This window comes from Alexandromys fortis, unplaced genomic scaffold, assembly GCF_014885135.2.
Source record: "Alexandromys fortis isolate MF-2015 unplaced genomic scaffold, M_Fortis_MF-2015_v1.1 scaffold_130, whole genome shotgun sequence".
NCBI lineage: Eukaryota > Metazoa > Chordata > Mammalia > Rodentia > Cricetidae > Alexandromys > Alexandromys fortis.
Window position 1 is genome coordinate 490239 of NW_026068016.1, and position 27621 is coordinate 517859.

Consider the following 27621-nt stretch of genomic DNA (forward strand, 5'->3'; position numbering starts at 1 on the left):
CGGAGGCACGCTGACACCTGGCGGCGGCGGGGGCGGGCCGTCGGCGAGCGTGGGCTGGGATTGGCTGTGGCGCGTGGGTGGGGGCGGGAGGAGACGGTTATGGGCTCGTGCCTGGGCCGGATCCCGGCTGTCTGAGGGGCGCGAAGACCTGCGGGGGGAGACGGCCGCAGCATGGCGGCCGGCAGAGCGTCACCTTGCCCTCTGCCTTCCTGTTGCAGCCGCCTGGACACCGTGGTCCGCGAGTGCTCGCTGTGAGCCCGCCGCGCGTCTGCCCGCCGCCCGCCCTCCTTCCCGCGTCGCCTCCGCCAGCCCGGGGGACGGCCGGGCGCACCGCTGTCCCTCGCGCCGCGCCCACCCGCCGGGGCCCTGGGACCATGGAGGACGTGAAGCTGGAGTTCCCCTCGCTCCCACAGTGCAAAGACGACACCGAGGTAAGTGCCCGCCCCGCCGCAGGCCGACCCGGGACTCCGGCCGAGCCGCGACTCTAGCCCAACCGTCGTAGACGCTTCCCTTTCCCTTTGGGGGGCACCCGCGAGGTCCTGGTAGAGTACCCAACGTGAAGAGTACCCCTGGCCTCTCGCCTCGGCGTTGGGAATTTACTTGAAGATAGACTCATTTTTGATTGCCAAAGCAACACGCTGTGGAGTTGTTTTTAATCTGAGCTTGATATTTAATTCACACGCGGGACACATAGCCCCACGTGTGGAATAGACCGGAGGCGTGAACTCTGGAATTGCACCCTCGTAATAGTTCCCCAAGTTTAAAAAAAAAAAAAAGTCACAAACCTAGCTTTGAATTTTAAAACTTATGAAGTCTTGCCCTAGGAGGCAATTTACTGTTGAGGAGAGCAAATTACCTTTACCTTCTCCCGATTCCTTAATTCAGGGTTCTTTTTCACTCCACCTTGATTTTTCTCTACCTACCACTTGCAGAGACCCCCCCCCCCCTTTGTTGTAAGTATTTTATGGTATCAGAAACAACTTGGAGTTCAGTAGAGGCTGTTAGTAACAAGACAAGGACTCTCAGCTGGGACACTGAATAGGACCAAGAAAGGATTCTAGAGTTTTGTTTGTGTGTTTTGAGACAGGGTCTGTCAATATAGCCCTGACTGCCCTGAAACTCAATATGTAGACTAGGCTGTCCACAGACTCACAAAGGTCCACCTGCCTCCCAATCCCAAGGAATGGGATTTTAACCGCGTGCACCCTTTCATCCCTCCAAGTGCTCAAAGGGTATTTGGAGGGTGGTAGAGCTGCCACATTCGTGTATTTCCACAGCTTGGGAGGCGGAAGCAGAAAGATCAGGAGTTCAGGGCAGGCTTGGTTTGTATAGCAAGTTTGAGGCCCGTTTGAGTTACATGAAACCCTGTCTCAAAAAAGTAATTGGTTTATTTTGGATTGCGTTTATGCCACATACTCAATTCTATTGAATATCTTCATTTGATGTTTACTTTTTTGGTGTTTGTTGTGGTGGGTTTTTTGAGACATGGTTTCTATGTAGCCCTGGCTGTCCTGGAACACTCTGTAGAGGTCTGTCTTAAACTTTTTTTTTTTTTTTTTTTTTCCCTGAGACTGGGTTTCTCTGTAGCTTTGAAGCCTGTCCTGGAACTAGCTCTTGTAGACCAGATTGGCCTCAAACTCACAGAGGTCCGCCTTTCTCAGTCTCCTGAGTCCTGGTATTAAAGGTGTGTGCCACCAAACCTAACTACTTCTTTTAAATGATTTTTAATTTTAAGACAAGATCTTATGTAGCCAGGCTGGCCTGAAAATTGCTGTAGCCAAGGATGACCTTTAACTTCTGATCCCCCAAGTAGATAACAGGCATTTGGAGAAGTGATGCTTGAGACGTGAATATATTAAAGTTGAATCATAAAAAAGAAATTTGCACTTTTTTTGTGAGTTAGGTATACTTTTTGTCTTCAAAGAAGAGTAATTTCAATTCTACAATCAGTTTCCCTTGTGATGGAACATGGTGGAAGAACACGTAGCCTTATGCCCTCCACTCAGGCGTTGTTTGGAACCACACACACAGATTGAGGTTTACTTAGAATAAGGGTTATATCCAGTACACAATGACTTTGCAGTCTTGACTCCTGGTTCTTTTTTTTTTAAGATTTATTTATTTATTTATTATGTATACAACATTCTGCCTCCATGTATCCCTGCATGCCAGAAGAGGACACCAGATGTCATTACAGATGGTTGTGAGCCACCATATGGTTGCTGGGAATTGAACTCAGGACCTCTGGAAGAGCAGCCAGTGCTCTTAACTTCTGAGCTGTCTCTCCAGCCTGACTCAGCCTGGTTCTTTAGGCTTTTTAAATACACCTTATTTCTTCCCTCCCCTATTCTTAGAAATTCTCGTTTAAATTTTTTTTCATATTTTATTCTGTTTATAGTATATTTATTCCCTGGAAAAACTGTAACTTCTTACTGGGAATAATAACTTTTATCTGATTAACAATATCAATTTACTATTTCTCAGTGATATATGTAAGGCATCAGGAACAATCAGCATTTTCTTCCACATAGAAAACCAAAATTTCAAACCAAATCCTGCTTTGGTAAAAGTGAAATTCAAGAAGAGAGATTTGAAGTTGAACGTGGTAGTGCGCACTTTTAATCCCAGTATACTCTGCTCTTGAAGCAGAGGGCAGGCAGATTTCTGCCAGGTTGAGACTACCCTTGTCTACATAACAAGTTCCATGACAGCCAGGGCTACACAGAGAAATGGTGGGGATGGGGATGTTTAACTTGGCTTAAGTTTAGGCAATAGTTAAGGTTTTTTTGTTTTGTTTTTTTGAGACAAGATTTCTTTGTATAGTCCTAGAAGACTTGTAAACCAGGCTAGCCTAGAGATCCGGCTGCCTCTGTCTCCTAGGTTCTGGGATTAAAAGCATAGGCCACTACCACCTCTGATTTAGGTAGTACTTCTTCAGAGAAACTTTCCCTGTCTTTTACCAGCTCCTCTTTACCCCAGACCCGTTTAATATCCCATACTACTGTAACCCTTGTTTTTATTTTATATACCTACCGTCATAAAAATTATTGCACTTACTACATTTTTGTTGTCTCTTTTCATGATAGGCTGAGCCTTCCATAAGGGGATATGGTTGCATGGGGTCTAGAGTTTGAGTCCCCAGAGCTCACTAAAATCTAGGGAGATGTGCTGTGATTTCAGAACATTGGAGCTGGAGAGATGGGATCCAGGAGCAAACTGGCTAGCAAGAGGAGTCAGAGTTCCAAGTTCAGCAAGAGACCCTACCTTAATAAGTAATGCAAAATAGTCAGATGGGCACACACCTTTAATCCTAACACCCAGGAGTCTGAGGCAGGCTGATGTCTGAGTTCCAGCCCAGCCTGATCTACATAGTAAGTCCCAGGTTAGCCAGGGCTACTCAGTGAGACCCTGTCTCAAAAATAAAACAAACAAATAGATAGTGGTGGTGCACGCCTTTAATCCCAGCACTCGGGAGGCAGAGGCAGGCGGATCTCTGTGAGTTCGAGGCTAGCCTGGAGCTAGTTCCAGGACAGGAACCAAAAAGCTACAGAGAAACCCTGTCTCGAAAAATCAAAAAAAAAAAAAAGAAAAAAGAAAATAAAGAGCAAGGGAGGAACACACTAGATATCAACTTCCTACCTCTATACATATACACCTACACACAAGCACACTTGCACTCACACGTGCATCTACATATACCACAACCTCCCCCCCCCCCTTTAAAAAAAAAAGACAGTTAATAATGGAAAGCCAGGCATGATTGTTCATACCTCTAATCCCAGCATTTGGGCAGTGTCAAAAAGATTGCCACAAGTACCAAACAGGGCTTGTCTGGGCTACATAGTAAGTCCTATGTCAGGCTTACCTTAGCCATAATGCAGGATACCACCACCACCCACAAAGAGAGAGAGAAGAGAAAAAGAAATGGGCTAGAGAGATCTAGCTCAATGCAGGTTTTTTGTTTTTTTAAAGGCTTATTTGGTCCTCTTGTCGTTAAGTACAAGATCAAGGGCCATGATCAATTGAGGGCCTTGTTGGTAGAGTCCCCAGGTAATATATGGTATCATATTATAAGAGACAAAGAATGGTGTGTGTGTCAATTCATACATCTCTGTCTTGTATGTCAGTCATCTGATTTCCTCCTCAGCAGGATATAGTCATTAAGATTATGCTAATAACATTATTTAAACCTAATCACTTTTCAGACTCCCCTGCCTCTGCCTCTCATGTGATGGGATTAAAGGCATGTGCCGCACGTGCCACCATGCTCAGTTTAGATGCTCTGTTTAGAGTGCAGTGTACAGGTATTAAATGTGTAACTCAAGGAGTTTTGGTAGATACGCTGTACTCATTACGACTGACTACTGTTGTGTCAAGATTGAAGAATATGTAAGTATAGAAAGGTATCATTGAGACTGGAGAGATGGCTCAGTGGTTGCTGCTTTTGTAGGACACTTGGGTTTGATTGCCAGCACCAACATGGCAGCTCCCAAACATCTGTAACACTTTCAGAGAGTCCAACACTCGCTCCTGGCCTCTGAGGGAACCAGGCACACAGTGGTACACAGAACGCAGGCAAAGCACTAAGACAATGTAATAAGCAAAAGAAAATAAAACTAAAAGAAGAAAAGTGTCCTATATCTGTTCAGACATAATACCAGGCAAATTATACCCTGACTTCTGTCACCAAAGATATCTGCTGTAGGGGTAGGTGTGTGTGTGTGTGTGTGTGTGTGTGTGTGTGTACACAAAGCAGCCCTGGTTTGTTCATTATGTAGACCAGACTGTCTTAGACTTTCCTGGCAGTCCTTTTACTTCTGCCCCCTAAATTCTGGGATTGTAGACATATGCCATCATACCAGGCTATTTTTATTTATTTGCAGTTCTAGAGTTCAAACTTGTGTCCTCATGCATGTCAGCCAAGATTTCTACCACTGAACTCTTATCCAGTGTTGTAAAATGTTTTCAAGTTTAATGTAGTTTGTGTTTAGGGGGTGCAACTCCATGGTAGACAACTCGCCAAGCATGCATAAGGCCATGGGTTTGCTTTCCCAGTACCACACACAACGGTATAATGTTTTTAAAATCTATATTAAAAAATTACTTATGCTTAATGTGGAATTGGTTCTCTGATTTCATCTGTCTATGGGTGCTACTGTGGAATTCAGGTTGTCAGATGTTGTCGGGGTTTCTGTCCTGCCCGGTTCTCACAATTGTTAAGTCCCAAAGATATCACAGAGGACTGTATTAGTTATAAACTGATTAGCCCATTAGCTCAGGCTTCTTATTAACTCTTATAGCTTATATTAGCCCATTCTTATCTGTGCTAGCCACGTGGCTCAGTACCTTATTCGGCGGGGCAGTCACATCTTGCTTCTTCTGTGGCTGGAATAAGACTGCAGACCAAGCTTTTCTCTTCCCAGAATTCTCCTGTTCTCCTTGACCCGCCTATACTTCCTGCCTGGCTACTGACCAATCAGCACTTATTTAAAATATAATTGACGGAATACAGACCATTGTCCCAAACGAGTTAGACTTGAGTGTGGCAAGCATCCTTTACAGGCTAGCCATCTTGCTGGTCATGAATCTAATTTTTTGGTCACATCTATGTGGCACTTAAAAAATAATGTTTTTTTGTTGTTTATATTGTGCGTGTGTGTGTGTGTGTGTGTGTGTGTGTGTATACACATGTATGTGCTTGAGTTGTGTTCTCCATGCTCAGAGAGCATTTGGAGGTCAGAGGATAATTTTCAGGATTCCGGTCTTTTATCACCTGGGTTCCAAGGATCAAACTTAGATTATCAGACTTGAGTTATCTTATTAGCCTGTGATATTTTTCATGCTATTTATTTTTATTTTTTTGTTTGCCTTTTCAAGGAGTGGACTTATCCTATGAGACGAGAGATGCAGGTATGACACCTTTTACTTTATTCAAGACAGCCCCCCCCATTATTAAATAACTCTTACTTTACAAAGGAGACCCGCTGCCTCATAATATGTAGGTTTGTCATATTTACCTAGTTATGAATATTATATAATGTATATATGAATTACGTGCCATTTGTGTCAATAAAATTTCAATATGTGAAATGAATTCTTTTTTGGGCGGGGGTTCGAGACAGGGTTTCTCTGTGGCTTTGGAGCCTGTCCTGGAACTAGCTCTGTAGACCAGGCTGGTCTCGAACTCACAGATCCGCCTGCCTCTGCCTCCCGAGTGCTGGGATTAAAGGCGTGCACCACCATCGCCCAGCTGAAATGAATTCTTTCTCTCTTGGATTAGATTCAGGGTCAGAACAATATATGGATGTGCCTAAGGAGCCACTGCTTCTCTCATTTCAAAAATGAAATGTTTAGGGCTGGAGAGATGGCTCTGTGTGCTTAAGAGCACTTGCTGCTCAAGTGTCAGCTTTCCTACTGAATCTCCCTCTCACAACCCTTATAATGTGGAGAGAGAAAAAAGCTCCCTTTTAAACTTTTAACCATATGTGAGTATATATAAGAGCTAACTTGATGCTATGAGGAATGTAAACATAAGTAAAATGTGATTTATACTTATAAAATGCTGTTGGGGCCATTCTTATAATCTCTGCACTCAAGATGCTGAGCAGGAGGACTGCCTGGATTTCAGGGTGAGCCTTAGAAGTCAGTGGGCTCAGTGCTGTCCACGGTGATTAATTATGGTTGGTTTTACTTTTGTTTACTGGGATGACATTTGGGTCCTGTTTCATCTTGTGCTACTTGTTTTTGAGGGGAGGACTGGGTCTGAGTGTGAGTTCCTGCTGGCCTGGAACTTAATCTGTAACCCGCCCTACTCAAACTCAAGATCCTCCTGTCTCAGCCTCCTATGTGCTGGGATTATAGGTATGTTCCACTGTACTTGGCTCTTGTATTGCTTTTGTTTTGACCAAATAAAAGTTAGTGTACGTGTAATTCTAAAAGGAGGATTTTCTTTGTCTTTTTTTTTTTTTTAAGACATAGCAGAGGGTAAAGCTAGAGAGGTCTTATAATGTGCTGATTCTATCCAACCTTCTTATAAAAAGTACTATAGGATCTCAAATCTCTGGCTTTTTAGAATGAAATTTAAATTTGGAGCATCTCACTTGGATTTATAAAGGCACACCTGTGTTTCTCATACCAGTTTGCTAAATGTGCCTGGGAAATGCTCCCTGAATAAAGTTTTAACCAGAATATTGCAAAGCCCCTGCATACACAGACAAATCCAGGTATATGTTATGCATTTACTATAGGTTTAAGGTTGACATAAGTATTTTTTCTTCTAGGAAGTTTTGCCTGGATTGTTCTTAGGCCCATACTCTTCTGCTATGAAAAGCAAGGTATGAACTTTAGCTTAGGTTCTCCAAGAGGCTTTAGTAAACCAACTTTTTATCAGGTAAGTTTTTAACAGTAAGAGTTTTAGACTAGGGAACATTTATATACAACTGTGTTCATACTACTTGTACCCACTTCCAAATTTACTGGACCATTAATAGTTTTGAAGTGAGCCAGATGGTAATGGCACATACTTTTCATCCCAGCACTTGGGAGGCAGAAACAGACAGATCTCTGAGTTAGAGGCCAGCTGGGTCTACAGAGCAAGTTCAGTACAGTCAAAACTACACAAAGAAACCCTGTCTCAAAAAAAAAAAAAAAAAAATTGGAGTGTTTCACCACAAATTACAAGTGAGTTTTTATAATTTATTTTTCTCATGAAATCTTTTTTTTTTTTTTTTTTTTTTTGAGACAATTTCACTGTCCGGAAACTTGCTTTATAGACCAGACCAGGCTGGCCTTGAACTCACAGAGATCTTCCTGCCTCTGCCTCCTGAGTGCTGGGATAACAGGCATGCACCGCCACTAGATTTGCCAATCCTACAATCTTTAGTAATTTATTTCCTATCTTAAAAATGTCACATCTTGGGGAGGTTGCCAGGGCAGAGGGTGGATGTAAGGGGACAGGGAGATGAGTGGGATCAGAATACATGATGTGAAAGACACAAAGAATCAGTGAAAGTTAAGTAAATAAATAAATGTTATATCTGTTTTTACCAGACATTGTGTAAAAATATCAGATACATGCAAAGTATCAAGTAGGAAACAGCATTTTTTAACTTTTATCAAAATAAGAGTGCATGTTTTATAAGTTAGTCTTCTTCCAGAAGACCGAAGTCTAAGGCTCATTTAGTTAGGAAAGCATTGTCCTGTAGACCCTATAGATTAGAAACTGACTTTTTCAGTTGCTCAGTTAAAATCAAGAGAGGTGTCTTTATTTTAGTATATAATGTTGTTCCTACCACTCCCTAAGGGATACATTATATGGATTACGGGGATGATAGTAATTCTTTTTGAGTGTTGCACAGTGTGGAACATTGTGTAGCAAATATTTCCCCAAGGATTTGTTGATTCCAAAGTCAGTATAGTTCAGTCTGATACTTCCATGAAATAGTTTTCAGAGTCATCTTGAAATGGGGGATTCATGACAATTGAGGTGGCTAACAAGGAAGCTTGGAAAGGGTAGGTTATATAAAAAGTGAGTCAGCAATAGAAATTTGACTTTCTAGAAGACAGTGTCAGCAAAGCTGTTGCCCCAGTAAAATAATGTTGATCAAGTGCTGGTTGTACCCTTATTAAAATGTATAATTATGCCTAATAATCGGTTTCACTGACATTTGTGTTACATGTATATAAACTATTTTGATCATATTCAAACACCTATCTGTTATCCTCTCCTTTACCCCACAGACTTTTGTGTATGTTTATATATCTCAGAGTTACCTTAATATAGCCCAGATTTCTTCTGATACCACCTCCAAAAATGTACCTTTTAACAATAAAAAGTAACAACAAGGATAAAGAAACCTAGAGGGATAAATTCCTTTTTCAAGAAGGCATTTCTCTTACTACATTCAAACACCATTTAAATAAAACAGATAAATTCAAGTGCTTGGTAACCAGTGATCTATTTCGTTTTATAATTTTTGTCTATTTGTATATAAGGTTATAATTTTTGTAATATTAATGCATCTGTTAAAAGGTATAAATATTCTTTTTGCTCTTACATTAGAATTTCATTCTGATAAGATTTGCTTTATTTTCTTTAATGTGCCTTCAAAGTTTTTAAAGGAGATTTCTTGCTTTGCTTTGCTTTTAGTTTGTTGTTTGAGACAATGTCTCATTATGTAACTCTAGCTGACCTGGAACTTGCCATGTACATCAGGCTGACCTCGCTCAGCTCCACCGCTGTGTCATAGTTAGGGTTTCTTTTGCTGAGACGAAATACCAAAACCAAAAGGCAAGTTGGAGAGGAAAGGGTTTACACATCATCGTTGGCGTTCATCACTGAAGGAAGTTAGAACAGGAACTCAAACAGGGCAGGATCCCAGAGGCAGGAGCTGATGCAGAGGCCATGGAGGGGTGCTACTTACTGACTTGCTTCCCATGGCTTGCTGAGCCCACCTTATAGAACCCAGGACCAACAACCCAGGGATGGCATCACCTGCAGTGTGAGCTGGGCCCTCCCCCATTGATCACTAAATGAGAAAATGCCTTACAGCTGGATCTCAAGGAGGTATTTCCTCAGCTGGGGCTCCTTCCTTGTGTCAAATTGACGTACACAACCTCCCAGTACAGCCTGCTTTTGCCTCCTAGGTGCTGAGATTAAAGGCTTCTGCCCCCATGTCAAGTTACAGCAGATTTCTTTATGTACTCTTGCAGTTTTTCATATTAGTAAAATTAAATAGATACAGAAACCCCATCTTGATCATTAAGTGTAAATTAAGAAATGAATGTTAATTTTGGAGGTTGCATACATGTGAATATAGAAGGTTGGGTTATTATTAATCCTATCAAACACTTCTAAGTAATCCATTAAACACTCCTGCTTATATCCCAGGATATACTTAGAAAATACAAAGATAACTGAACTCTGATTTATACTGACAAAGTTTGCTGTCAAAATTAACATTTAAGACTTTGAAAACTGCCGGGCAGTGGTGGTGCATGCCTTTAATCCCAGTTCTCGGGAGGCAGAGGCAGGCAGATCTCTGAGTTCGAGGCCATCCTGATCTGCAAAGCAAGTTCCAGGACAGCCAGGACTGTTAAAAAAAAAGACTTTAAAAACCCTATTGTCTCAGTCAGTTTGGACACCTGTGATAAAATAGCAAGGCATGAATGACTTGCTACCTACATTAGTGCCCGCATCACACAATATGCTCCTGGGAGCCTGTTTTGGGCCTTTGAACAGTATCGCTTTGCTTTGTAGTCATATGGGCACAAAGTGAGCAGGTTCTTTTTTTTTTTTTTTTTTTTTTTCTCGAGACAGGGTTTCTCCGTAGTTTTTGGTTCCTGTCCTGGCACTAGCTCTGTAGACCAGGCTGCCTCTGCCTCCCGAGGGCTGGGATTGAAGGCATGCGCCATCGCCCGGCTGCAGGTTCTTTTCCATCTCATGGTCCTGGTTATTTTTTTATTTTTTTGGTTTTTCGAGACAGGGTTTCTCTGGCTTTGGAGCCTGTCCTGTTTAAACTAAGTCTTTATAGTACACTTTTTCTTTCTGTGTATAGCTGTAGCTACTCAGGTAAAGGTAGTGTTTTTCCCCATTCTCACATAACAGAACTGAGCCACAGGTCATGGGCAGAGCTGGGATTTCTAGCTTAGGTTCTCACGATTCTAAACTCAATGGTTTTAGCCATGATTGTTAATAGTACTGGCTTCTTGACAGTTATCTTTAAGTTCTCCTCAAGCTCTAGAGTTAAACATAAATAATGCCCATGTTAAATTCTTTTTTCAAATATTTATTTATTTATTTATTTATTGTATGCAATGTTCTGTCTGTGTGTATGCCTGCAGGCCAGAAGAGGGCACCAGACCTCATTACAGATGGTTGTGAGCCACCATGTGTTTGCCGGGAATTGAACTCAGGACTTCTGGGAGAGCAGGCAATGCTCTTAACCGATGAGCCATCTCTCCAGCCCCGCCCATGTTAAATTCTAGAGAACAGTTTAATGTGTTAATCTTAAATCATTGAAATGCTTATGGATCTTGTCAGGTCAATTACCATAAAATTAGTTTTTATTTTCTGTAGTTAAGGAGTAGATATGAGTCTTGTCTGTTGTCAAACTTCTGTGTTAGGGTGAGGTGATGCTTTGTGTTTTAAACTATTATTTCTTTTCTTTTTTTTCATAGCTTCCTATATTACAGAGACATGGGATAACTCATATAATTTGCATACGGCAAAATATTGAAGCAAACTTTATTAAACCAAACTTTCAACAATTATTTAGGTAAGAATTATTGCTGTGATTTATAGAAAAATGTTAAGGTCAAAACACGTATTGTTTTATTATTGTTACTGATGTTTGAAGTGTTAAGGATTGAACGCAGCGCTTCAAGCATGCTAGGCAAGTATTCTGTAATGACCTTGTTTCAAGTTTGTTACATAATATAACTTTCCTTTGTACCCACCTATTTTGTAAATATCAGCTATATGGAATATATTTTAATAAAATTTAAAATATTTAAATCATGTTCCTAATTCTAGAGGTTTAAAAGGATGTATAATAAAACGTATGTTTCTGTACTCTTATCTCCTTGATAGTTTGTCCCGGTCCCCAAAGGCATCTACTGTTATTTCTTCATGTGTGTCCATTCAGAAGCATACAAGCTAATTCCTATAGATAAGGTCGTTTTACTAGTTTTTTGAGTCTGCTCCTCACCCCACTTCCTACTCCTATTTACACATGGTAGCAGTCAAAGAACAACCAAGTTGAGAAGTGGTCTTTTGTTCACAGAAGTGTGTGCCAGGTTAGTTGGCCCTCAGGCTTTGGGGCATTCTCTGTCATAGGAGAACTGGGCTTACAGATGTGAGCGTCCCAGCCTAGCTTTACTTTTCAAGATACTGGATATTTTTGGTTTGGTTTTTGATTTTTTGAGATAGGGCTTCTCTTTGTAACAGCCTTAGCTGTCCCGAACTCACTCTCTAGACCAGGCTGGTCTCGAACTCAGAGGGATACGTCTGCATCTTCTTCCCAAGTGCTGGGATTAAAGGTGTGTGCCACCACTGATCTGGCTCAAGACACTGTTTTTAATTATGTGTGTGTTTTTCTGTGGATATGTACACTGAGTGCAGATACCCCTGGAACTGGACTTACAGGTGATGGTCAGCTGCCAGATTTGGATGTAGGAAGCAAATTGAAGTAATCTTTGAGAGCAGTCTATTCTCTTAACCCCTGAACCATCACTCTAGCTCTCATACCTAGCTTTTTAAAAAAAATTTCTTATTTGCACTTCAGGGCAACTAACTATTGCTAGTTAGTTGGCTAGCACAAAATAAACACCATGTTTTACGTGTGCTTTTTGTTTTACTTTGTTTTACCATGTTTTGTCTTGTTGGGTTTTGTTTATTTGTTTTGATTCTCATTCTTTGCATATGTGGGTGTGTGTACACATGTGTGCGGCATGTGTCTGTTTTTAAAGAAAAACCTTTTATGTGTATGGTGTTTTGCCTACGTGTATGTCTGTGTATTAGTTGTGTGCTTGGTGCCCATGGAGGTTTGAAGAGGACATCAGATCCCCTGGAACTGAAATTACAGTTGTGAGCTGCTATATAGATGCTGGGAATCAAACCTCAGTCCTGAAAGAGAAACCAGTTCACTTAATAATAATTAATAGTAATTAATACTTAATTATTAACAGTTAATAGTAATTAAGTAAACTTTCTCTAGCCCCCACACCCAGCTTTTTCTATGGTGGGTCTTGGAATTTTAACTCAGGCCCTCACAGTTGCTTGGCTAGTGCACTACCCACAGAGCTATCTCCCCAGTCTCCCCCAAACCCTCTCTTTATTTATTCTTTTCAATTTTTTTGAGAACAGGGTCTTATGTAGCCAAGGCTGATCTTAAATGAATGATCCTCTTGCCTCAGCTTCCTAAGGCCTGGGATTTTATGAATACTATGCCCAGCTTTAATCAATGTCTTGTTGTGCATTTCTGTGTTTGCAGATTTTTTGTATATTCATATGTCTATATGACATGTAATAATTTTCATTTAATTTAAATGTAAATATACTGGTAGGGTAAATTTGTAGAATTGTATCTAAGAATATGAGCACATTACATTTTAATAGGTTGCAGATTACCTTCCAGTGTAATGTATCAGTTGATATTTCACTATCAAGAATGAGTGACTGCTCTCTTAGTACTTCTCCGAGACAGTTATAAAATAGGAAAATTTGTTTCCAGTCTGCTGGAGTTAAATACTTTTTCATACAATTTTAGCTTTCTCATTTTTATTTATTTATTTTAATTTTTCGGGACAGTGTTTCTCTATATAACAGCCCTGCTGTCCTAGAATTTGTGCTGTAGACTAGGCTAACCTTGAACAGAGATCCACCTTTCTCAGCCTCCTGAGTATTGTGATTAAAGGTATGTGCTACCACCACCCAGCTTCTCTCGTTTATCTTACTGATAGGATGTTATTTATTTGGGATTTAAAGCATCAAGTTTTTATATGGAGATTTATCTGAGAGTATACTTATCATAAATATTTTTTTTCCAGATATTTAGTTTTGGATATTGCAGATAATCCAGTTGAAAACATAATACGTTTTTTCCCTATGGTAGGTATAAGTATTTTAATATCACTTAATATTTATGATTTAGACCTATTAATTTAGATTCTAAAACTACTTTTACTTCATTATGGCTGAAAAAAAATGTAGGTTTCTTTTAAAAAGAAAGTGAATTACTTAAACCTTAAAAGTATCACTGAGGATTTTTTTATTTTTATATTTATTATTGTGTGTTGCCTGAATATATGTGTGTGTACCACATGCATGCAAAAGCCCTCAGAAGTATTGAATCTCATAGAACTGGAGTTATGGATGGCTATGAGCCAGTTTAGGTGCTGGGAATCAGCCCTGGTCTTCTGCATGGACAGTGAGTGGCAAGTGTTCTTAACTGCTTAACCATCTCCCAGCCCCCTCACTGAAGTGTTTTGTTGTTGTTATTTTAATCTATTACATTTTATGTATGTATGCTTATGCATGAACACAATTGTGTATGCCATGTGTGTGTATGAAGATCATAGGACAGCTTTTGGGAGTCTGTTTTCCCCACCATGTTTCCTAAGATGGAACTAGGGTCAGGCTTGGTGGTAGGTGGCTTTATCTGCTGAGTCATCTTACTGACTCAAGAGTTTTGATTTTTAAATATTTTAAAAATATTTTTTAAAGATTAGGTCTTTCTTTGTAACTCAGGGTGACTTTAAACTTGAATCTTTTCAACTCTTTTTGTTTTGTTATATATGTTTATCTTTGTGTGTGTGTGTCTGTGTGTGTGTGTGGTTTTTTGAGACAGGGTTTCTCTGTAGCTTTTGGAGTCTGTCCTGGAACTAGCTCTTATAGACCAGGCTGGCCTTAACTCACAGACTTCCACCTGCCTCTGCCTCACGAGTGCTGGGATTTAAGGTGTGCGCCACCACTGCCCGGCTATATGTTTATCTTTTTCCACATGTTTTACTGTAACCTGTTGTCTCTTGCCCACAGACTAAAGAATTTATTGACGGAAGCTTACAAAATGGAGGTAAATATATTTTCTGTTATTAAAAGATTTATTTAGGTTAGGAGTATTTTGTCTACATGTATGTATTTGCACTACATGCGTGCCTGGTGCCTGCAGAGGTCAGAAGAAATCACTTGATCCACTGGAACTGGAGTACAGGCAGTTGGAAGCTGCCATGTGGGTGCTAAGAATCGAACCTGGTCTTCTACAAGAGCCACAATGCTCCTAACTACAGAGCCATCTCTCTAGACTATAGTGTTTGTTTTATTTTTAGGAGATTATTTTGTTGCAGCTATCTTTTGGTTGATAATTTTTTGAAATGTAGGATAGGGGAATTCTATTTTTATATGGTAGACAACTACATTTTCTATATTTTCTATATTTTCCAGCTACTTCATCTTGTTAAACCTTTAAAAAATTTTCCACCCAACTACTTTCAGTTTCTCTCAATCTGTTGTGTTCTGCGCATAATTAAAATAAAGACTTGAAAACTAATAGTTAGGTGGCATGTACATGATATAAAATATTTAAGGAAGACTCACTGCAGCCTGATGTAGCTTTGGTATATGTCTGAACTCTGCTTTTTAAACTTTTTCAGGAAAAGTTCTTGTCCATGGGAATGCAGGAATCTCCAGAAGGTATGAAGGTAGACAATCTTGGGTCTCTTGTGTTTAGTTATGAGTTGTTTTCTAATTGTTTCTCTTTCTTCAGTGCTGCCTTCGTTATTGCATACATCATGGAGACATTCGGGATGAAGTACAGGTGAGTGAGCATACTCAAACCTAGTAGTACTTCACCTCACCTAAATGGACTTAATAGAAATAGTTGGGAATATACAGCTAAATATTCCTTTTTGAAAAAATACACAGTCATAATTGATTAGACAAAACTGGAAAACTTGTTGATTTATTTTTCTTCTTTAAATAACTCCTCACCCATTTTTCTTTGAGAATTGGTTTGTCTCAGTTTAAAAACTCTTGGTACAAATTTTGGTGTTTATTTCAACTGATGTAATACTAGGTGTGATAGAATATGCCAGTAATCAAAATACTCAGCAGACTAAAGTAAAAGGATTACTGCAAATTCAAGCAAAAGCCTGGACTGCACAACCAAGGCTACAGATCAAGACTGTGTCTAAGAAAAGAAACTTAAGTCACACTCTTTTATTAAGCAATGAATAAAAAATTAATTAGAAATTGTCTGTACCACCTGTTTATAAACCAAGCTGGTATGGAGTATTACCTTTCTTATGAAAGAAAGCTGGAAATCTTGTCCTGTCCTTGTTAATAAGTCTATATATGTCACTTCCAAACTGAAAAGTATTTCCTTATTTAGACTAGAGAAATGACTAAAGACCTGGTTCAGTACCCAGGTGGCATCTAGCTGTCTGTTAACAATTTCAGGGGATTGAACACTTTTTTCTGCCTCCTTCAGGCTCCACACACACATAGATGATGCAAACAAAGCTCTCATACACACTTTTTTTAAGTAGTTGCCTCTGATAGATTTAAGGAGCATAGAAAACGTTGCTTTTAGTTATATACCCATTGATGACCCTACCAGGCTCTGATACATAGTTCCAACTCAAAATCATACACTAAATTGGTCTGTTGTGTGACAAGACTTTTCCTGTGCAGATGTAATATACACATCTACTTACCTCAGGTATGGAGCCCATGACAAGCCAAAGTATGGATATTATTACCACAGCCCAGCTTGGTGAACCACTGAATTTTATTGGGGTTACTTACAGAAAAATGAGTGAGGAGTTATTTAAAGAAGAAAAATAAATCAGACAGCTGCATCGCTAAGCCTACCCTTCTGTGAACTAATGCTCTTGTACACTGTAAAGATTTGTCACTCGTATTGATTTAATAGAACACTGATTGGCCAGTAGACAGGTAGAAGTATAGGTGAGACTTACAGACTAGGAGAATTCTAGGAAGAGGAAAGGCAGATACTCAGTTGTCAGCCAAAGACAGGGGAAGCAAGATGAGAATGCCTTACTGAGAAAAGGTACCAAGCCATGTGGCTTGGTATGGATATGGCAACTAGGAATAATGGAATAGGACCGTGGTTCTATACATAGGACTCTTTTGAGGCCCTGTAATTAGAATGAGTCCACGTTAAGTCCTTTAACAAGGATTCATTAGAAGGCAAATCTGCTTGCTGCCAGCAACCGCAGTAATTCCAGCACCAGTAGGGTATATTAAAAGTTGCTGCAGTTAAAAAGCTCATACTTGGATCTTGGGAGCTGGTGGCAGTCCGCGGCATCCCTTTGATGCTCTTAGCTCTTAGCTGAGTGTCCCTTGGCGCCCATAGTGTTTACCTTGAAAAAATTAGAGTGTTCAGAGATTAAGGGGGAGGTGTGGGAATTCATTTCAGCCAATAGCCTTTTGAATACTAACCCATTAGGGTGTGATCTGAGGTACTATAAGCACAGACAGGAAGCAATATTGCTTTCTTGGGTGGTGGTTGGAGATCTGATCGCAGCTCCTAGCACAAACACAGCAGAGGACTGCAATGGCTCTCTACCTTGTTGTTAGTGTTACTCACTATAAATAACCACCTCTTTTAGCTTGCGGGCTTTTGTGGACTTGCTTACACATGACAATATACCCCAGCCTGGGTGACAGCTCACAAAAGCTGGAAACCTGGAACACACTGTACAGGTTGGAGAATAATATACTTTACATGTGACTTAGTTCTTGTGTGTAAACCTTTCAGGCAATTTAGTAGTTTTCAGCTTCTTCAAGGCAGCTTAGCTTGTCTGAGAGTATCTCTGAGTATTCTTTACTCTTTGGAGCTAGGGGCTTGTCAATCTGGTCAGTTTCAGGGACTTTCTGAAGCTATTGAATTGTTTGCTTTAGCAGATTCCTTGGAGGAAACTGTTACACAACAGGGTCACAACACCAAAAATGATTAATCCCTGAAAGGATTAGGGACTGAAGAGGCAGGGTCCAAAGCCCCAGAGGGAAATAGGGGTGGGTTGATAGGGATGGGCAGGTGATAAGAGGGTTGGGGGGCTTGTATACATGTGTGAAATTGTCAAAAGTAATTGATCGATACAGTTTTTAAATATTTGAATACAAGTGTAGATGGGAGGCTGTTCGTTTGTTCTTGGTTGCTCAGACCCAAAATAATCACACAGAAACTGTATTGCAATTCCGTTTGACCAATAGCTTAAGCGTATTTCTAGCTAGCTCTTATATCCTAAACTAACCTATCTCCATTAATCTGTGCATCACCACGAGGCGGTGGCCTACTGGCAAAGTTTCAGCGGGCTCCAAGGAAGCTTCTCCCTGACTCTGTCTTTTTTCTCCCAGCATTCACTTTAGTTTTCCTGCCTACATCTATTCTGCCCTATCACAGGTTAAAGCTGCTTCTTTATTCATTAACCAATAAAAGCAACACATATAGGACTTCCCACATCATACAAGTACTTGAAAAAATACTTAACATACATCAATAGACTACATTTGATATTCTTTTTATTTGGAATCTTGTCAGTAGTATTCATCATCTCTTGATTCCATTGTGCTACTACTAGATGTCACATGAAGTTTTATTACAAGACAGTTAATTACTCATTTAATATTTGAACATGTGACAGGTATGCTACATGTACAAAGTGCTCTACACTTCTCTCACCTTCATTGTAGTCCCCCAAAATTAGCATTATATTATCTATTTTACCAGCGAGAAAAAGTGGTGCAAGTTCCCTGTGATAGGTGGTAAGCCTGGGAACTGTGAATTTAGTTGACCTAGCTTCTATCCATTACAACTTACTACTTCTCTATATTATTAAACTGTATGAATATGATTTCCTACTTTGGCAAAAATTTTAGGTGGTTTTTAATGTTGTAGTTTTTTTTCTGCTGTATTGGGGACTGAACCCCAGGGCCTTGCATAGCTAAGATCCTACAGGGCTCTATCCTCAGCCTTAGGAGAAATTTAAAATAAATTCTTAGTGATTAAAATTTTTCTTTCTTGAAATACTTCCCTTATATTAATTTTATTTCTGTTTTCAGAGATGCATTTGCTTATGTCCAAGAAAGGAGATTTTGTATTAATCCTAATGCTGGATTTGTCCACCAACTCCAGGTAATAACTCTCTTTAAAGATTAAAATGACCTCTGTGAGTTCGAGACCAGCCTGGTCTACAAGAGCTAGTTCCAGGACAGGCTCCAAAACCACAGAGAAACCCTGTCTCAAAAAAAAAAAAAAAAAAAAAGACCTGTCTGTGCATCTTAGGTATAGAATTTATTTTGTAAATACTTGATATTACTATAATTTGACTAAATTGATGATTCTAGTTTGCATCTTTATTGAAATGTTCTTTTGGTTTGGGTTTTCTGAAATAGTTTCTATTACATAGCCCTGGCTGACCTGGAACCCTCTATGTAAAGTAGACAGGCCTCAAACTTACAGAGATCTGCCTGCCTCTGCCTTCTGAGTATTAGGATTAAAAACATATACCTCTTCAACAAGCCCTTTTTTTCTTAAACTGGTCTTGGTGACTCGTATCTGTAATCAAGACACTTGACGCAAGAAGATAGTCATGAATTCAGGCAAACTTGGACTGCAGTTGTAGTTACCAAGAAAATGGGTTAAAAGTACATGGTTAAATACAAGGTAGAGGCCAGGCGGTGGTGGCCCACCCCTTTAATCCCAGCTCTCCGGAGACAGGCAGGCAGATCTCTGTGAGTTTAAACCCAGCCTGGTCTACAGGGCAAATTCCAGAATAGCCAGGACTACACAGAGAAGGACTGGGAAGATGACTTACTAGGTTGAGGTACTTTATAGCAAAGAACCAAATTGTCCTGACCTTCACACACATCAAATGTGTTTCTTTCCCCAGTAAGTCAATTTAAATGAATGACTGAATGTAAATAAAAAATATATACAAGGTAGAAAATGTGGTGATTTCCCCTCCCCCAAATTTTACAGCCCTGAAAACTTCAAAATTAAAGGAAGTCACTACATACTAAGTATATGAGCTCATTTTTCTGTTTTTTTTTTTTTTTTTTTTTTTTTTGGCGCCTTGTACAAAAACATTTTACAGTATACTTTTGTACTTGAAAAAGTAGGGTATAATATGATAAATAAAATGAAAATTTAGCATTGTGTAAGAATCAGATGTAAAGTTAAGTCCTTTTTATAATATATCTTGAGGGGGCTGGAGAGATGGCTCAGAGGTTAAGAGCATTGCCTGCTCTTCCAAAGGTCCTGAGTTCAATTCCCAGCAACCACATGGTGGCTCACAACCATCTGTAATGGGGTCTGGTGCCCTCTTCTGGCCTGCAGGCATACACACAGACAGAATATTGTATACATAATAAATAAATAAATATTTAAAAAATAATATATCTTGAAGAAACCAAGTGTAGTATCATATGCTATAATCTCATTTAGGAAGTAGAGACAGGTAAATAGAAATTAAATATACTTGAATAAATATGTTTAAAATAATAATATCGAGCATATTTCTGTAATGCAGTCATTGGTCACAGAATGTTTCCATGCATAATGGGCCGCATATACAATGGTGATCTCATAAGATCTACAGTAGAGCTGAAGGTATCTTATTACATAATGGCCTTGGAGTCATGATACCATTTCAGTGCAGTGTGTTACTTTTTTTGTGTGTGTGTATGGATATTTTGTCTGCATGGGTGTCTTTGTAGCAGGTATGTGCCTGTTGTCCTTGGATGCCTTGGGACTGAGTTAGAGATGGTTGTGAGCCACCATATTGGTGTTAAGAACTGAACCCCCAGTCCTTAGAAGGAACAGGCAGAACTCCTAATCACTAAGCATCTTTCCAACCCCCACAGCTTGCTATTCTTGGGTTTATTGTGATGCTGGTAGAAACCTTCCTGCCATAGTTGACACTCTAGTGGAGCAATGCTCTCTTATGAGAAGGTCATTCTGGCTAATATCCTCAGTGAAGACTGAAGAAAATTGAAAGCAACTGCCAAAAGGAAGTAGACCAGTTTAAAGGTTGTATTAAGAGAAGTCAAGAGAGAATAATACTTGAGCTAGTGAGATGGTTTAGTGAGTAAAGGCACTTGCCACCTGACAGTAAAGCCAGAGACTTAATTCTGATCCCAGGAATTCCTGTAAAGAGAACCAGCTCCACACATTTGTACTCTATCCTCCACGTGTGTACTGTAGCAAACATGTCCCCACATGCACATACATACAAACAAGAATAATAAAAAAGATTGTGTAACATGAACAGGGCCTGCTTGTTGGGGTTTCTGTCCCGCCCAGTACCCCACAGCCGGCAAGCCCCAAAGAAAATCACACAGAATCTCTATAAGTTATAAAGCTGATTGGCCCATTAGCTCAGGCTACTTATTAGTTCTTGTAGCTTATATTAACCCATTATTCTGATCTATTTTTGCCATATGGCTTGGTACCTTTTTCAGCTGGCAGGTCACATCCTGCTTCCTCGGTGGTCTGCGCAGAACTGGGAGGAATCAATTTCCTCCTTCCCAGAATTCTCCTGTTCTCATTGCATCATTTCTACTTCCTTTCTGGTTTTTCCCGCCTATACTTCCTGTCAGTCAGGAAACATGATTGACAGAATACAGACAATTCTCCCACACCAAGATTGGCTTAAACAAAAGTGGTAGTGGAGGAAAATAGATCAAGGTTTATTTGAAAGTGTTGATAGCTTAGTAGGACATGTTACCTGATGGATATAGGTTCTGAGGGTGTGGAGATAAAGATGAATCTCTGTTACCTGATGGATATAGGTTCTGAGGGGGTAGGGATAAAGATGAATCTTTGTTACCTGATGGATCTAGGTTCGGGGGGGATGTTTTGAGCTCTACCATTTGTACTAAGTTTAACATAGAATTAGACCATTATAGCTAATGCTCCAGTGACAGAAGATGTATCTGTCTGGCAGTGAGCTATTGGCACTACTTAATTTCTAGTTATCAGTAACTGACAGTTACCAGATAGGGATTGTGAACCTTCGTTCCTTTTGTGAGAGTATGGTACCAGTCTTTTGGCTGTAACCTAAGAATACAAATATCCACCTAATCATTATTTGGGGTATTTAAGAATATAAATGTATATCTGAACTAATTAAAATCTTCTTATTAGGAGTATGAAGCCATCTACCTAGCAAAATTAACAATACAGATGATGTCACCACTCCAGATAGAAAGATCCTTATCTGTTCATTCTGGTACCACAGGTAAGGGTGTTTTCTTTTTCGGAAAATTGAAGGGTAATGGTGGGGGAAGTAGTACTACTGGGCAATCTAAGTTGTTTAGAAACTTTTAATAAGATTTCAGAAGGATCAGCTTTCTAGTAATAAACAGTGTGTACCTCTGATGTTCATAAACTATAATTCATAGCCAGTTACAGTAATCATTTGAAGATCACTTGGTTTAACTTTCTGCTAAGTTGTATGTAAAACTATATTTCAAATTCAGTAGTGTAGCTAATGAGAGCTACCTCAATTTCCCACTACTACTATTTTGAGTTTTTGTTGTTTTTAAGCTTTATTTTGTGTGTATGAGTGTTTTGCATGTACATCACCATGTACATGCCTGGTTTCTGAAGAGATAAGAAGGTGGCAGCAGATCTCTGAAACTTGAGGTATAGGTGAATGTAAGCCACCAAGTAAATACTAGGAACCAAACCTAGGTCGTCTGCAAGAGTAGCCGGTGTTCTTAACTGCTGAGCCACATCCCTTCCCCGCAATGGTTTATTTGAGACTGGGTCTATGTATCACTGACTGTCCCAGAACTGGCTATGTAGACAGGCTGACCTGAAACTTAGCTGGTGAAATGGCCCAGTGGGTTAAAGTGCTTGCTTCTGGGGGCAGGAGAGATGGCTTAGAGGTTAAGAGCACTGGATGCTCTTCCAGAGGTCCTGAGTTTGATTTCCAGCAACTGCATGATGACTCAAACCATCTGTAGTGGAATCTAATACCCTCTTCTGGAATAAAGGCATACAAGGTGTGCATGCAGATAGAGCATTCATATACATAAAATAAATAAAATCTTTAAAGGAAAAAAAAGAGCTTGCTACTGAAGTTGACAACCTGTCTGGTCTCCTGAACCTATATGCTGTAGGTGAGAACTGCCCCTACCTTCCAAGTGATTGAATTAAAGTTGAAAGCCACTGTACCCAACTACTACTTTGATCTCTCCTCTAGTTTTAGAATAACTCAAATCCACTTATTTCTTACTTAACAGTCTAAGCAGACTCTCAAATTTTAATCTTTTCCAAGTTCTTGCTACTCATTGTAACTTACTGTTCTTGTTGAGCTGGCATTTAAGCACAAGTCCAAAACACACCTTTCAGGCCAGATGTTCTTTCTTGGGCTCAGCTTCCTTGACTCTTTAATCTTGACCCTGTCTCTAATCACTGTTTAAACACTATAATATTTTTCAGAATCTTTAAAGCACACTTCCTTCTAAATAGTACTTTAAAGGCTAATTAGGGCAACACAAGCCTTTTGCTAGATTATCCTGGTATATTCTGTACATTGTGCTCAAATTTATTTTATTATTTGGAATGATGTTTTTGTTTTGGCAAAGACTTCATTGACTATTCTTACAGAAGTGTAGATGGGGAAATCCAAAATGAGCATGCCAGTTTAAGAGAACCCTAATGGTTCTCATGCAGAGGCACGGACAGCCAACGTAGTAAATGTGTAATAAAAACCCTTCTGACTTCTCAGTTTGTCTCATTGCTCTTCTTTGTGTCTACACTCCAAAAAACTAAATGGATGGTCTTCTGCGGTGTTTTTCTTACTACAATGCATAAGATTCCTCTTCCCTGGTCTCACACATAGTTTAGACACCATCTCCTCAGATGAGGCGGGGTAAGTGCAGTCTTCTCCAATCCCCAGGCATAGAGTTCTGGAGAAATGCATTACTTTGCCTATTTTAGCCTTAGGGGTTGCTTTCCACTTTGACTGTGTTGATACTGTATTTGCATCTTTACTGATCTTCTAGAGAAGAATAACTTGTTTAGAACTTGCAATCTAAATTATGACTTAGCACAATTCTAAATCTAAAGCCATGCTGTTGTTAGTCACAGAACACAGCTAGCTGCTGGCTTAACTGTTCCTTCAGGTTCCCCTTCATAAGACTCTTTTCTGAATGTAACTACAGGCATGTAGAGAATTCTGATCCTTTTTGGGATGTTTTTGTAAAATTGACTCTGGTGTAGGGAATAAATCAGAACTTTCAATCTGCTATATACTGCCCTTGCTCTTAACCCATAGGTCTGGATTATAAAAAGCCACAGCTTTAAGAGAAAGTATTTTCAACTGCTATCCTTCATACAGCAGCTCTATGAACAGAAAAACTATATCTAAAAATCATAGAAAAAACACAAACTCACCTACTAGATGTGGTATCCTATGACATGTTATTGTTGCCTAAAAAGCATAAAGTTGGTGGTAACCAGATTTAATGTACCACTGACTCTTGAAATGTTTTACTTTTCATGCTATTTTAAAACTAATGTTTATTATGTGCAATACCTAAGATACTGTTACTAAAGTAACTTTACTTCATGATACAACAAAAAGAATTTACTAAAGTTTGCTATAAATTCAAGCATGAGATTTTTGTAATACTTATGTATAATATCACTTAGTGGAAGAATATATTTTGGCTCCCTGTAGTATCTGAACATGAGTTTATATAAGTTTTCACTTTATATCACTCAGGTAGTCTGAAGAGAACACATGAAGAGGAGGAGGATTTTGGAAACATGCAAGTGGCAGCTGCACAGAATGGCTGACTCTGAGCACTGTCACACAAATGTGAATGTGTCACACGGATGTGAATTTCTGTTTAGAAAGGAGGAGATCCTAGTGATGATAATGTAAAGTGGTAAAAACACAAGTAGTTTCTTTTCAATTATATGTTGCTTCCAGACATGTTTCTCTGCAACTTGTTGAGCAACACTTTAAGATGTTGAACTTCTACAGTAGATGGCGCTGGTGGGTGATGGGTTTGCTTTAAAATAACAAAACAAAACAAAAAACACTTTATGGTTTTATTGTAAACCAAGAATTTTGGACTTGCAAAAAGGTATTATTGCAATAATGCACTTTTCATACTTGAAGTTTATTTGTATGATATAAAGTTATTACTTTAAACAAAATGCAAGTTAGGGGATTTGTTTATAATTTTTGGATAATTTATAACAAACAAATTTCCTAATGTTTCCTAAAAGCTCATTTGTGTTATATATTACATTTAAAGTAATTTTACAGTTAAATTTTCTGATGGAGCCTCTTACAGAAACAGTAACAAAATGTAGAACTCTTTCACATTTTTTAATATAATTCAGCAACTGAATTACCATTTTTTTAAACTTCTTTGTCCCTTATTTTTAAATCATGATTTTAGCCAACTATCCTACTTTACTAATTTAATTAATACTTCCTTTCCAATTGCCTTCCTTATTGTAAACAAGAAAAAAAGTTGTAATGATGAAAGAGGTCTTATTTATTCAAAAATAAGGATAGTGTTATATTTCCACCTGCTGTTTTTCTTTTTGCTGTTTGTTTAAGCCAAATGTTGACTTGGTCTTTACAGAGTTGCCTAGCCCTTTTAACTTTTGTCCAAGATGGTTCAAAGTAGACTTTTAAGAAACCAAACCAATGTAGCACTGTTTCTTCAATATGAAACCCCCAAAAGAAAAGTGCCTTGCATCAACCAATTAAATCCTCATGACCTCTAAATTAGATAGCAGTATAAAGCTATTAACATTTTTGTAATTTTTTTTGTTTTTAAACCATAAATTAAATCTGTGAAGCTTGAAGAAAGTAAATTATTTGGAATAATATGAGACATTTACTTCATTTCATGTTGTCTTGCTTCTGTGAGGTTCTTGACTGCTTTGAAAATTCATTGGATAAAGAGCAGTTTGTGGGTGGCTTCAGGGTTTTGTAAATTACTGTTTTAATTTGTTCTTAAATTAGTTCAAATTTACCCCATAATTTGCAAAGTCACTTTATGGCTCTTTAGTTTTCCATGATTTTATCTATTTGTATAAAAGTTGTTCTATAAAAACCATTTTGCTATTTTAAGTGTGATGTGCAGAAGAGAGAAGTGTTTTAGCCTTTTGTGTTTGGTGACTTTAGGGTAGCAGACGACACAGCTCCTTGTAGCTCAGTCCTCTCTCGAGGTGCTTTACTGCTGGGAATGATGTCTACATTTCCGGGGTACCGTGAGGCACGGTGTGAGATGGCGTGTTACTTTTTCTTTGCTCTCCATTCTTATGGTGTTACAGTACAGAGAAGGCTCTGTCCTACAACAGTGGGAGCCGAATGTAAACCAGAAGTACTATTAAATAGACTTAATTTCTCTTTGGATTTCGCATTCCACCCTAAAACCAGCATTGTGATCACTGTTCTCTTGTGTCACTGGTATGGCGGACTAGTGGAGTCAAGATTATATTGGGTGTTCAAAATTCCTGTGTACACATCATCACTGGAAAGGTCAACAGAGATCTCTCACAGTCCTATGATTCATTGAACAGAAATTGTGCTTAAAGTAATCTCCATAAAAATGATTTTTCAAAATGAGACATTTGAAATTATTTTTTTAAGTTTCATAAAAATACATATTCTATCTCTTTAAGAGTTTGGCCAGAATTATGGAATAGGTTGTTGATAGTCATTTATATCTGGTAATTTGTCATTTTTCTAACCAGTCATTTTTATGTTTTCACATAAAGTGCCTATCCAGCACGATATACTGGAGACAGTCTCAGATATTAGAGACTGCTATCACCTTGAGCACAGTTGATGTGAACAAATGAGGTTTGTTCTTTCCTAAGAAGCCTGTATTTACTAAATAGCTGTCTTAGGTTCCATTTCCAGTGATGTTTTGTAACAGTCAGCTATGATAAACTTAACCAATCATGTCTTATTCTCTAGACAAACTGAATGATACATGAATGTTCACCCAGTTTCAACATTAATATGTAATCTGGGTTCAGAATTAAGATTTTTATCAAAATATAGGGAACTTCATTTCCCTTTTTGAAAGTTTTGAGACAGATACTGAACTTTTGGAGTGGGGTATCTCCTCTTATTTTAACTGGTTCATGTTAATTTCTTGTCTATTAGATGTTGACTTGTACCAACTCTGTAGTAGGAATGTTCAAGTGTGATAGCTTTGCTACCAACTTTGAATCACTTGTAGAGCAGAATTCATTTGCAAGGGTATGGGGTTGTGCTTAATCTCAGTCTAGAAGTAATGTCAGAAATGCTAAGCATGTCCTTTGTAAGAAAACTTAAGGTTCCTAATTGTTTAATTACTATGATAATTCAAATTAATTAGTATTTAAGTGCAATCTTGAATTATGAAGTTGAGATGTATATATTAGGATCTCAACTTGATGTAAAGTAAATGAGCAGTTACCTGACGGATTTTTTTTTTTAATAACTGGTTTAATCCATAATCCTAAAGCATAGCTTCACTTCAGTATTTACGTTATTTTTGTCCATTCAACAACACTCCAATAAGGAAATGATAGGAAATAGCTGAGATTTACGCAAGGATTTTATTTATTTTTTTTTTAATTAGGAAGTTTCTAGAGTCTTGAGTGCTGGATATTCTTTGTCTTTCCCATTCATGGCAGCTAAAACAAAAAAAATCACTCAAAATATTCAGGTTTACATGTTAAGCTCTCTCACAGGGAGCGGCCATACCTCACAGTTCAAAGTGTTTTCTCAATCAGACACATGATACTGACATGTAATTGCAATTTACTATGCAGCAAAAAATGATTCAAGAAGAATAACATACAGTGTCTAGTTACCTCTGTATAGGCAATTGCTTACGTTACTCTGCTTTTAACATTTGTACTCAGATAAAATGCTTCTGTATGTATAGGAATGTCACAGATGCAAGATGCTGCTAGCCTGGGCACAAAGTATTAAAATTATTTTGTGAAGACTGGTGGTTGTATTAAAACTGCTGTGCTATTGTACATCAACTGATGATTGAGAAGCTCCCTCATACTCCTTAGGCCTCAAAATGTCTTAGCCTTCTGGGTAAAAGCTGCCCAGCTT

At 38.9% G+C, this 27621-nt stretch overlaps 1 protein-coding gene across 1 annotated transcript; it reads left to right on the forward strand.

The window, feature by feature from the left end:
• Positions 1–60: 60 nt before the first annotated feature.
• Styx (serine/threonine/tyrosine interacting protein) lies at positions 61–27505 on the forward strand. The gene is made up of 11 exons (XM_050162360.1): positions 61–431; positions 5878–5910; positions 7281–7334; positions 11179–11276; positions 13549–13609; positions 14537–14573; positions 15151–15190; positions 15264–15314; positions 18584–18656; positions 21669–21762; positions 24259–27505. Exons 1-11 carry the CDS (start codon positions 375–377, stop codon positions 24330–24332), a joined length of 672 nt encoding a protein of 223 aa, XP_050018317.1. The 5' UTR covers positions 61–374; the 3' UTR covers positions 24333–27505.
• The last annotated feature ends 116 nt before the right edge of the window (positions 27506–27621 follow it).

Bases quoted from the DNA above. Each gene is read 5' to 3' on its own strand.
- Styx (XM_050162360.1), top strand. From the start codon at position 375: ATGGAGGACGTGAAGCTGGAGTTCCCCTCGCTCCCACAGTGCAAAGAC. The intron at 432-5,877 runs GTAAGTGCCCGC...TGCCTTTTCAAG, and splicing joins AGTGCAAAGACGACACCGAG to GAGTGGACTTATCCTATGAG. The intron at 14,574-15,150 runs GTAAATATATTT...AAACTTTTTCAG, and splicing joins CGGAAGCTTACAAAATGGAG to GAAAAGTTCTTGTCCATGGG.